This window comes from Ursus americanus, chromosome 2 (assembly GCF_024610735.1).
Source record: "Ursus americanus isolate L20-20 chromosome 2, mUrsAme1.1.p, whole genome shotgun sequence".
NCBI classification, from domain to species: Eukaryota; Metazoa; Chordata; class Mammalia; order Carnivora; family Ursidae; genus Ursus; species Ursus americanus.
Window position 1 is genome coordinate 55,641,355 of NC_142128.1, and position 13,007 is coordinate 55,654,361.

The 13,007-nt window shown below is 36.6% G+C and overlaps 1 protein-coding gene across 1 annotated transcript in view; it reads left to right on the forward strand.

The window, feature by feature from the left end:
* Positions 1-13,007, forward strand: part of USH2A (usherin) — a 676,006-nt gene that overhangs the window by 464,825 nt on the left and 198,174 nt on the right. The window contains exons 44-45 of the mRNA XM_045809720.2: positions 10,285-10,494; positions 11,829-12,031. Of these exons, the coding sequence (XP_045665676.2) occupies positions 10,285-10,494; positions 11,829-12,031 (413 nt within the window). The remainder of the gene's footprint in view (positions 1-10,284; positions 10,495-11,828; positions 12,032-13,007) is intronic.

The following is a 13,007-nucleotide window of genomic DNA, read 5'->3' on the forward strand; positions in this document are numbered from 1 at the left end:
TAAAAGCTGCTCATAAAGGTGGATGTCCTCCCCCTCATCTGACATTTGAATACTGCTGTTAAGATCCAGCTGCTGAGTTTTCGCCAATATAGGTCCTTTATGTTATAATTGCATGCCTGAAGTAAGCGTGCTTATAAAAACTGACAAACTTAATGGATCTGCAGCAGCTCGCTGAAGTTTCATTACCTTGGTAATCTGAACCTCTGACCTTCGGGATGTAGGTAATGCAATCTGCTGTTATTTCCATTCATACCTTAGAAATATTTCAGATAACTATTTGTGAGCACAAAGGTTAACTCTCAGAAGAGGGTCAGCTCTCCGAAAGCTTGTTGCATTATCATTTTCTTCCTTCGTGCAACCTGCTAGCCTAAGTAAATTAACTAGTCACTCCTCTGTGATTGGGCCACCTATTTTTTGCAATTTTAATTTAAGTTGTTTTCTTGATTTCCAGGATACATCTGGCACATTGTTGAATATGCTAAAAGGCAGAAAACTATAGGTTGAAAGTCAATTGGATAAATTTATAAATATTTACTTATTAAAAATTGCCTTTCAAAAAAAACATAAAATGTATTTAAAAAAAAACATATTCTGTCTTAACTAGACCTCCCCATGGATACACCACATTGATAGCTGTATATTTCTGGTAAATTTTTACTGATCACAGATTAACAGGAATATTATTGAACATTTTAGAAGCACCCATTTTAAATTTTTGCATCGCTATGTGATGTCATGGGAGGTAAAAGCATCCCCAAATTCCTTCAGTTCATTTTTAGGGTTCATGGCACCACATTTACTTCCCCCACCTCCCATACACTGTTTTGCCTATGATATTTTTTAAAATTATATTTTGCCAACATTTAACAATCAGAAGATTTCACATAAAGATGATGATTTGAGGATTGATTTGAAAACTCAAAATGATGGGGTAAACTATTCCCACATTGCTGGAGGAATATTATCAGTTGGCGCTGAGTAATGGCTTGCTCTAGACAGGTCACACACTTCCATCTTCCTGGTCCCTATATGGATATGAGATTCTTATCCCTGTTAAATATAAAAAAGAGAATATTTCAGCCTAAATGAAATACCATGAAGATAAATTAGTGAAAAATCATATTTTTATAAAAAGGAATACAAAAACACCTTTGCTTAAATTATTCATACAGTTCTCAGAAAAGTCCTGTGAGATAGAAACTGGCACTTTGTGACACACTGAACATTACAACTAGTAAACAGAACTTCCCAAACTCAAACTAAGGGCTCAGACATCCAATTTTCAGCTGTTTCTCGTGCATTTAGCCTTAATGGTTATTAACACTTTGTTGAGTGATTTATTAAGATCCTCCCCATTTTGGCTGCTCGCTCTAAAATCAACAGCCTCACGGGGCCTGGGTGGCATAGTCAGTTGAGCATCCCACTCTTGGTTTCAGCCCTAGTCTTGATCTCAGGGTCCTGAGATAGAGCCCCGCATGTTGGGCTCTACACTCAGCACGGAGTCTGCTTGAGATTCTCTCTCTCCCTCTCCCCCACTCTCTCTCTGTCAAATAAATAAATCTCTCTCTCTAAAATAATAAATAAATAAATAAATAAATAAATAAATAAATAAATAAATAAAATATTTAAAAATAAATAAACAGCCTAATGAGAACGTGCCCATGAGGGAATGCAGTTCAAAGGCAGCAGCTCTCCTGAGGTTGCCTCACTAACAAGACCATCCACGGCCAGAACAGAGCAAGAGAACACTAGAGGTAGTGAGAGAGGAAGGTACTGACAAAGAAGAAATGAAAAACAGTCCCAATGTTGTTCACTTTACCATCAGTCAAGACCTCCCCCAACCTTTAGGTGTTTGCTCTTGTGTCACATCTTCCTCCCTATCTCTCTCCTTCCTCTTTTTCTCCTGTCTCCCCTTTCTCTTTTTCTCTTCTATCTTTCTCTCTTTCTCTTTCCTTTCCTTCCTTTCTTCCACAGATTTATGACTTTGTTTGTCCTGGGCATTGTTACTAGAGTGATGAATGACATAACTCCTGCATTAGAATATCTCGGTGAACTCTTTGGAAAATTCATAAGGTATGAAGGTGTCACCATTAAGAGAGTAAGTTTAAATCCACACAAAAGGCATCTCCCTCATCTTGATCTCTTAATCAGAAAGCACCAGATTTTATAACTAGAAGAATTTCTGACTTTGAATTTTTCTTGTTCGGGTAGCAATACATATCAATAATTTCCAATGTTAGCTCTTTTAAAAAGCACCCACTATTGTTGGCACACCTTGTTCCTTACACTTCTTCCCACTACTCCAGTTATCAAAGCAAAAAGCTGTATTTGCTTTTTCCATGGGCTGTCCTCTTGTTCACTTGTGTGTCTGTTGTAGTCTGACCTTCTTCTCTCATACTCTATGACATGGTCCTCTAGAAGGCCTTCTCACCTCATAACCCAATCCAACATTCTCTTCTCTGTGCCATCCTATTCTTTTTCTCTGTATGGTGGGTACTGTCATGACCCCTCCTCACTGAAATGCTCCATCCTGTCTCAAACAACTACTCCTTTTCCTTATTCCCTAAATACAGACTTTTCTCAAAATTATTTCCTGAATATTTTTTTCACACTCCAATTCTCTTGTGGGTGATTCCATCTATTCTCACTGTTTAATTTCAAACATCACTGTTTCAAATTCTCCTAACTAGAAAAATGACAAAATTCTATGAAGCCTTATGAAGGGATAATTTAAAAAATAAGCTTTGGAATCAGGGAAAATTCAGTTTGGATCCCAGTTGCAGTATTTTTTAGCACTATAACTAAAACAAGCCACTTAACCTCACTAAATCCTGGTTTCCTAATGCAACATACAGGGATAATAATAACTGCTTTAAAAATGTTGTGATAGGGATGAAATGAGATAATACATGTTTAGAACTTAGCAATCATTTAGTATCGGTATAAAGTATTACTCCATCTCTAAAATGTTGACAGTGCTTTCAACAGCAGTTTTACAAAAGATAAAAAAAAATATTGGGAAGACATTTCTAATAAAAATTGGGGCATGACATTCAGGTAAAAGTATTTTTACAGTGATTTGAAGATCGATGAAGAATAAACGTCACTTTATAATGACCTGCCTTGACTAAAGGTAGAACTACCAACAATTGCATAGTATCATGTTCCTAGCCCCTTCCCCTTGAAGTGGTGTTGTTCTCCATGCCCATTAACCTAGAGACTACACTTACCAGCCTTGGAGTTAGTTGTGGCCCTACGCCAGTGTTTGTGCCAATAAAATGAGAAAAGAAATGGTGTATGTCTTTTGGTGGCATAGTCACAAAACATTAGGTATGTGCCTTTCTGTTCTCTCTTCCTCACTTCCCTGGACTGGAATGCAGACATGGCAATTTTCTGTTTCAACACTGCAGGCACGGTCAACACCCTAAGAGATCCAAAGCCACAGAAGAGAAGGAACCTGCATTGTTGAAATGGAACACAATCTGATTCCCTCACTTTGGGGCTGTTATGAGAGATGTAAATTCACATCTATTTTATTTAAGTCACTTATATCAGGGCTTCTTGGTTATGACAACTCAGTTAACTCTCTCAGTCCCTGTTTGCCCATATCAGTTCACTTAAGGAGCAGAAGTTAGCTATCCTGTTTTCATTGCTAAATATAGAATGATGAATAATTAACACATCTCATATACAATTTCCTTTAAATACAATTTTCTCTGACAGGCTATTGATAAGAGTTGGAACACAAAGAGAGACTAAAGTTGCTTGAGGGGGTTTCCTAAATACAGTTATTTGTTTCTGACATGCGTAAACTAGATAGGAGGTAGATATCTTTTTGGGAAAAATAAGGAGCCTGGCTTGGATCACTGTCCAAGAGGATCTTCCCACTTCTTTATGTGAGCAATTTTACTCTTTAACAGAGTAAAGAATTATCTCAAGGAATCGTTTGATTTAAAAAAAATTTTTTTTGTTAAGTAAACTCTACCCCTAATGTAGGACTTGAACTCACAACCCAGAGATCAAGAGTCGCATGCTCTACTGACTGAGCCAGCCAGGCACTCCACAAGAAGTAGTTTTGGTTCCTCACATTTTCCAAGAAGTGTTTTTAGTTGATGATATAGAGTTCGACACCATAAAACTTGGGAAACTGAACACTGATATGAGAATCTATGAGTAAGACACACTTCTATTATAAAATAACCTTAATGGGATCCTTCCAAGTTCTTACATTTGTACAAAATTACCTTCTCCCAACGAGCCTGCTAATGAGAGATGTGACTAAAGATTTCAATCCTAGACAAATTTGGACACCTATTGAATGGAGTGGTTTGCTGTAATTGTTCTAGATCAGGCCACAGACATTTTTGGAAAAAGCCAGATATTAAATACTTCGGGCTTTGCGGGCTATATATAGTCTGTGTTGCAACCGCTCGACTTTGCCATTGTAGCAGGAAAACAGCAATACATGACACTTACACAAGCATGACTGTGTTCCAGGAACAGTTTATTAGGGTCACTGAGATAAAATTTTCATACAATTTTCACATATCACAAAATACTATTCTTCTTTTGATCTTTTCCCCAGCCATTTAAAAAATTTCAAAACCATGCTTAGTTTGCAGCTTAATATATAAACAGGTAGCAGGCCACATTTGGCCTAGAGGCCAGATTTTGCCCATAGATCATCATTGGCTGACCCTAATGTGGGTGCTAAAAATCTAGGGGACATAGTTGATATTAATAGTAATCTCTAGGGGCGCCCGGGTGGCTCAGTTCATTAAGTGTCTGCCTTTGGCTCAGGTCATGATCCCATTGTCCTGGGATCAAGCTCCACGTCGGGTTCCCTGCTCAGTGGAGAGTCTGCTTCACCCTCTGCCTGCTGCTCCCCCTGCTTTTGCATTCTGTCTCTCTCTGTCAAATAAATAAATAAATAAATAAATAAATAACATAAATAAATATCTTTAATAGTACTCTCTAAAAATATTCCAACAGCATGCAAAGAGCATCATCTAAGGGCTTTAGCAAGAGGACTTCCAGCTAACTCACCTAACAACTGCTTTAAATAACTTGGGAATCTATTACAAAGGAGAGGGGACTGTTGTATATTTGAGAATTTGCTACAGCTAAGATCACATTTCTGACCAAAATGTAGAGATTACTACCCAAAATGGCATTTAATAGCAAAAATTATGTCCAGGCGTTATAACCTTCTTCTTCGACTCACTAAGGTTGACCTGATTGATATGCTATAGTTAGAGCAACACCTTTACTCAGATAAACTTATGTGATCTATAAAATATGGGTTGCACATCCTAGGATTAGAATATCTGAGCAAATTTAACCTTATAGGAAATCCTCATTTTTTTCTTGTTGTTTCAAACACAAGCTAGCATGTACAGCTTCAAATCATATAACTAGCTCAGATATTCACACTTCAAGTTCTAATTCCACCTGGGTTGCCAGAAAAACACTTAAAATTCAAAACGTCTCAAGTGAAACAAGTATCAAATCCTCCATCCCATAATTACTCCTGTGTTTTCTATTTTATGTAATGGCATTCACACAGAAACCAAAACCATAAATCTGAGATTTCTGTAACTCTTCCTTACCCCTTCTAAACTCTCTGGGGTCACTTAGCCCTTTGCTCCTTCCATGTACTAGATCCACCGCTCCCTTGGGCCTTGAAGTCCTCCAGGTGAGAAAACTAAAGACAATCAGAGATGGTCAATTGCTCTAAAAATAGCACAAACTGGTCACATGACCTCACCCAGATGCAAGGAGCCCAGAAAATATTCTGGCTATTTGACCAGAGAAAAGATGTGTGTTGGTGAATGCTAACTTTATCTTCTGTAGTGATTTCTAAAGTTAAATTGCTATTTGTCCTATTAATGCTATTGGTGGGTTAATGCTATCTCTCTCTTTTTTTCATGACTTTCTATTTTTTTTTATTAACATGTAATATATTATTTGTTTCAGGGGTACAGGTCTGTGATTCATCAGTCTTACACAATACAAAGCACTCACCACAACACATACCCTCCCCAATATCCATCACCCAGCCACCCCATCCCTCCCACCCCCATACTGTTACTTTCCTTGACCTTCTCACCTGCCACTTTCAATGTTTGGTTTATAAATTATTATATAATTATTTTTACATAATTATTTTCTCTAAATATAGTTTCAATTTTTATTATCAACTCCTAAACTTTCCCAATCTTGAATTCTGGATCTTGATTCACCTTTTTTATCTTCTGGATAACATTATTGGGAAAATTTTACCTTAAAGTTAAATAAATTAAATTAATTAAGTACTCTTAATTAGTTATATGTATATGTGTGTGTGTGTATTTAAATTTTTGTCCTAAATAAGAAAGTCTTTCTGTTGTATTTGAACATAAATAATGACTTAGATGTGTATGAAATTCTTGTATCAAAATATTTTCCCTCAAAACCTGATGAAATTGTTCCATTGCCTCCCCACTTTTGATGTTCTGTATGAGAAGTCTGTAATTTGCCTGACTTTTTCTCCTTTGTAGATGATCTTTTAATGTTTAGCTTACCTTTGAAATGTTATAATGTTCCATGATATGTCTGTGTCTGGATATATTGCCATTTTTTTAATCAAAACTGTACTAATCAATTCAAGTTATGGACATAAACCTTTATGTTGGGTCAGGTTTCATGGGGTATTTTATGTTCATGATTATTTATTCCATTTATTTTTGAGGTTGATTAGATATTTTTATTCTCTGTCCTCAATATCTATAATTCTGACTTTCATTGATTTCTTCTTAGTCATTTTCCTCCTTATTCTTTCCTATTATGTACTTTTAATCTGCTTTTTTCCACTTTCCATGCAGATTTTAATTCTGTCATTGCTTTTTATTTTTCCTTGCTGTCTTATTTAGCCAAGATCACTTAACATCTTTGTCTTCGTATCCATCTTTTCATGATTATAGGTACATGTTTCATAGAGGCTTTTTTTTTTCATAAAGGCATGTCCCCTTTGTTATTTTTAAGAATACAATGCAAATGTTTTCCAAAACTTCCATCTCATTCTCATAGAAGTAATACACACACATACAAATCTGCTTTTGAAGGTTCTAGACAATGGTTTCCCTGTCTCATGCTACAAAGAAGCCTTCTGACTTAATGTTTTTCTCTAAAAAAGAAGGGGGTACTATATTCAGGCCCAGCTTTTACCAATATGCAGGAGGGTGAAATTTACTTAGCTCCTCATTCCAGCTATTTCAGTTCCAACAGCATTCCTCTCTCAAAGGTAGACTCAAGGTCAGCAGCCTTTAATTTTGTGCTGGCCTATTGAACTGAGGATGTATTTTCTGTTTCTTAGACAGTTCAGTGACTTGGAAGAACCCACTGAAGTTAAAAACCTGTTTGAACAATGAAAAAGAATACTCCTGTGCATGTACTGCTCCCAGAACCTCTCATAAAATGACTAGGATATGAAGATAGAATGTGTGTCTACTATTTTTCTGTGTTTTGGACTCTGGTCTAAATGAATGAGTGAAAAGAAATGTTGAAGCAGGTATTGGTGAGAGGCAAGACAATGCAGAAATCTGGCACTTACTGCCCAGAAATGCTGCCTGTTTCTGGTTATAGGGGCCTCTATATGATGGAGTAAGGCATAACCAATGGAACTCAGCTGCCATCTTTTTCTATCTTTTGAGGGACAATAGACTTTGTTCTATTTCAAATGGGTTGACATATGGTACATGGATAAGAATGGGCATCTAATGGAATTTTATCCATATATCAACATACAATCTTTGCTCATCTTGAACTTCTGGTGTTAGTTGCAATATTTTCAATGTATATACATAGGTACATTGATTGAAACTTGATTAAAGAGATTATCAGTTGTGTTTAATAACCCAGGTAAAACCCATTTATGGTTGCCAGTAAAGTTTGGAAAACCTTTATCAAATTATATCTTTAGGGATTGTATCTCTAACCAGAGTCCTCACTTAAACTAAAATACAACATGAATTTCAAATCTAGTATACTTTCCATTATAGCTCAGCTGCCATAAATTAATGAGTAATACTATTGTAAGCCAGTAAAAAATAATTCTAATAGAGAAAGAAGAAACTTTTGCATGCACAGTACCAATGGCTTTGCTATACTTGAGTAATATCTGGGAAAATATTGATGGATATGAATAACCAGTTCCTGCCAATGCACAACAATGACCTCATTATTGAAGGTGCTTGCATGTTATGACGTCAGAGAAAAGAAAAATCTTAATCCCCAGAATTTTCTAGTTTGTGACTAAAGATCTGTTACTATAAACTCTTTCAACTATGCTGGCATACCAAACCTTTTCAACTATTGCTAGAGATAAAATCAAAGCAGTAGTGTGCTCAGCATTCAGTTTTTATGCAAGACCCCCAAGATCTTAATGAAAAGGGATCCTTAAAAGAAAGTCATATGTCCTCTAAAGCCATAATCCTTTAAGTGGCCATATGCTACAATCTCACACATCAGAGACACTGTACTTTAATGCCCATAAAAAGAAATGTCACCTTTTCTTCTCAGTTCTTGGACTAGTGCTACTGAACTGTTTTGACACATACTTTTACATACAATTTCAGGAGGTTTGTAAACCAACATTCCACCCCACAATCCTGACATGAACCAAGGTAATAGTTTCTGCTTAAGGTCGTTAAAAATAATACTAATGTAAGTAGAGCAGTACACTGAATAGTATACTTACAGTATTTCCTACCTAAGAAAACGTGGCTGTTTTATGGCTTCTTTTTATTTTTATTTATTTTTTCTTTTTTTTTTTGTATTTTTGTAGCTAAAATCTGTGTACTTTATTTTTTTATTTAAATTCAATTAGTCAACATTAGTTTTTGATGTAGTGTTCAATGATTCGTTAGTTGTGTAAACACCCTGTGCTCATCAAATCACGTGCCCTCAATGCCCCACACCCCTCCCTTCCTCAACCCTCAGTTTGTTTCCTGGACTCAAGAGCCTCTCATAGTTTTTCTCCCTCTCTGATTTCTTCCCATTGAGTTTTCCCTCCCTTCTCCTATCGTCCTCTGCGCTATTCCTTATATTCCACATATGAATGAAGCCAAAAGACAATTGTCTTTCTCTGATTGACTTATTTCACTTAGCATAATACCCTCCAGTTCCATCCATATCAGTGCAAATGGTAGGTATTCATCCTTTCTGATGGCTCAGTAATATTCCCTTGTATATATGAGCCACATCTTCTTTATCCATTCATCTTTTGAAGGACATCTCGGCTCCTTCCACAGTTTGTCTATTGTGGACATTGCTTCTATGAACATTGGGGTGCATGTGCCCCTTCTTTTCACTATGTTTGTGTCTTTGCGGTAAATACCCTGTAGTGTAGTTGTTGGGTCATAGGGTAGCTCTATTTTTAATTTCTTGAGGAACTTCCATACTATTTTCCAGAGTGGCTGTACCAGTTTGCATTCCCACCAAGCATCATTGTAAAAAGGTAATGAGAAGCAGAACTTAGGGCAAAGAGGGAGAAATTGGGTAAAAGCAGAAAAAGAAAATAGTAAACCGGTCTTTGAAAGGATGATGGTTGAGGAATTGATGAGTTATATTTGTGAGACAGTTAGTAATTGATTTTGGCATCCTTTAAACGTTTGTCTACATCATGGAAACACAATGAACTAGGAGAAAAGAATGAGAACCATGATAAAAATTCAAATATCATCCTGGGATTCTGCTGAGTAAATCCTTAAGGAGAGCATGCTCTATCACTCTACTTCATCAACAGTGTACATAACAGGGTATCTGTCTAACATTCTTTTAGGTAGCATTTAGCAATTTCAAAAATGCCTCAAGTTCTAGGATCTGTGTCAGGAAATGCCCTGTTTTGCATTAGCATAGACTTCTCTCAAGGATGATGTTACTAGAAATGGAAGATGTTTCATGTTTGAATACTTTATTTTACTCCTAGTTTCCTTTAGTAACTGTTCTACTAAAGTTCTGAAGATTAGTTGAATAACTGTAAGTAGTATAATTAAAATATTTAAAAGAAATCTAAAAGTTTATTTTCCTATAAAGATAAGTCTCTATGTAATTAATCATGGGATGAAGGGAAGAAAATCAACTTTGATAAAAAAATAAAAACCAATGCCACCATAAAGAAGTTCCCATAAGCGCTCCATTCTCCCCTTCTAGACACAGCTGAAGATAAAGTTTATCCTATGTCTTTTCCCCAGAGGCCCTTTTAGATCAGCCACATTTACAGTATCCTGCATTTATTGTTAACAGCCTTTCAAGACCTACAAGGTGATGTTGAATATTATACACTTTTTTGGAGTTCTGCTACCTCAAATGAATCTCTCAAAATCCTCCCAGATGTAAACTCTCATGTCATCAGCCACTTAAATCCAAACACCGAGTATCGGATTTTTATCTCTGTCTTCAATGGAGTCCACGGCATCAGTGGTGAAGTACTGCGTGCAACCACTTTCGATGGGGGTGAGTCCAAATTTCAAGGGACACTTGGCTTCAGAGATGCAAATGAAATTGATTGATTCTTGCTGAGGTTGAGATCAGTCATCCCTCCATTATAAAATTTCCGGTGTTGGAGGGAAAGGGGTTGGGGCTAAAATGCTTAAGTGCTGGCTGTCGTCAAGTGGCAGATCAATACGCGGTCCCTTAGAGACAGCAGCACAAGGCTGTAATAATGGGATATTAGCCCAGTTTGTTCCTGTTCTTTTGAGTGTATGCTGAGTTTGGAGCTGAGTTCACATCAATAAATGGTGACATTTAGAAACATTTTTTTTTTAAGATTTGCTCTCACAAGCAGTATGCTTTTCAAAACGACAGCCAGGCATAGTGAGGGCTCTCCCTGAGTCACCAGAAATGGTAGGTGGAAGTTCAGCCACTGAGAAAAATTGCCTATGACTCATTTCTAAGCCAGTTAGCAAGGGGGAGGAAGCAAGGGAAGCAACTTGTGAATCTGAAATGTGTTTGGAATGGTCTTTCTAATCTTTTTGGCTTTATAAAGTCTCATTATAAACATTATAATATCATTACCTCCCAAGCAAGTGTTCCAGGTCATTAGCAGAGCACTTTAAGTGTGGAACCCATTTCCCTTTGTGGTGCCAAAGGTCGACACCTTTTGTTTATAAAATAGAATGGATCACAAGGACAATTTTTCAACTAGTTAAGATGGGTTCTTATGATAAAAATAGGTCTTTGCATAGTTATTTCTGACATGCTTGAATAATTGTGTAATTTAACGCCAAGCAAGATTTTTTTCCTAATGTTAGATTTCATCATTACCTATGGTAATCAACATTCAAAATCATTTACATAATGACAATATTGCATTATTGCTTCATATTGCTTGAGTTACAAGCTAGTAACATCAAATGATTTTTTACATTCCACCAGCCTCAGTCTCAATGTATTTGAGTTTTATTTTTTGCTTAAGGAGCAAATTTTCTTTCCTTTTTTTTCCCCCCTGGGAGGTATGGAGTGAAAGGATGGGAAAAAGAGACAAATAATAGATATGTGTTAGTGCTGCAGATGGGTGAATAATTTATCATCATATCCCACTGGTCACATAGTATTGAAGATTAGCACTATGCTGGTGGTATAAAGCATTTTACCACCAATTCTTATGGTTTCTAACTGAGAGTATAATAAGCCAATTTACAGAGGACTACAGACTGTGATAACTTCATCAGAGAAAAGCAGATAAGCAACGAACCCTTTGCTAAACCTAAATACTAATCTGCACTGAGTTTAACAAGTGCTTTTTCAGAGACAGCTGGAGTTTATTCAGTTTCTTCCTTTAATTCTAGAGCCTCAGGGCATGCTTCCTCCAGAGGTTGTCATCATCAACAGTACAGCTGTACGTGTCATCTGGACATCTCCTTCAAACCCAAATGGTGTTGTCACTGAATATTCTGTCTATGTAAATAATAAGCTCTACAAGACTGGAATGAATGTGCCTGGGTCTTTCATTCTGAGAGATCTGTCTCCCTTCACTATCTATGACATTCAGGTTAGAACACTGTTTTTTGATGGTTAAGCTTATAGGTATGTTAAATGGAACATGCTGGGCTATGTCTCTAAGTGGACACCTTCGGTCTTGGTTACAGACTATTTATTTACTGGGGGAGGAGAGAGAAAAGAGAGAAATTGATTAGGATTAAATCTATTTGCTGTGGGCAAACACAGGAGTCTCTGGAGAGAGGATAATGGTAATATGGAAAACAATGGTGATGATACTCTCACCGGCAAAATGGGGCGACTCATATATTGGCAGGAAATCTTGCCATGCAGTTTACCTTTGTCCTGCCTGGTTTTTTACTGCTATCAAAAGCAGAACCAACCTGTGAGTGTGGAGACATTTTTTTATCCCTATTTCTGCTATTTACTAATTCAATAACTTCAAGGAAGTTACATAACCTGTTTGGTGTCAATTATCTTTTTTGCAAGGACAATGGACTCCATAACTTAAAACATTCTATTCACCTCTAGGAATCTGTGATTCTGAAGGTAACAAGAAAACAGAAATGAATGTATGGCAGACAAAATATATTAAAAGGTTTTACCACATGTGTGACAACCCTCACCTATGTGAGAAGAGTTGTATTTAAACTTTTTTCTCCTTGAACCTCTTTTAGAATCTGATGAAGTCAGTGCACCCCACCCTGGAAAAACATGTATGTATTTATATGACAGGAGTTAGCATGCAGTTTCAGAGTGCATTGATGGTGTGAGGCCCAACTCATAGACTTCTTCGAGGTCTACTGACCTTCAAAATAGAAAAAAATAGAAACAACTAAGGCATTTACAACAAGGAACTTTTCCCCAAGGAGTTGGAAATCTTATCATAGTGCTAGGATATAAAAAATAACAAGGCCAAATGTGGAAATTAATGATAAACACAGAGTATTTCAGAAACTCAAAGTTTATAGAGAAGGGTGGCAATTTGGTAAATTTTTAAAGAAACTATGCTACTTCTAACGTTTATA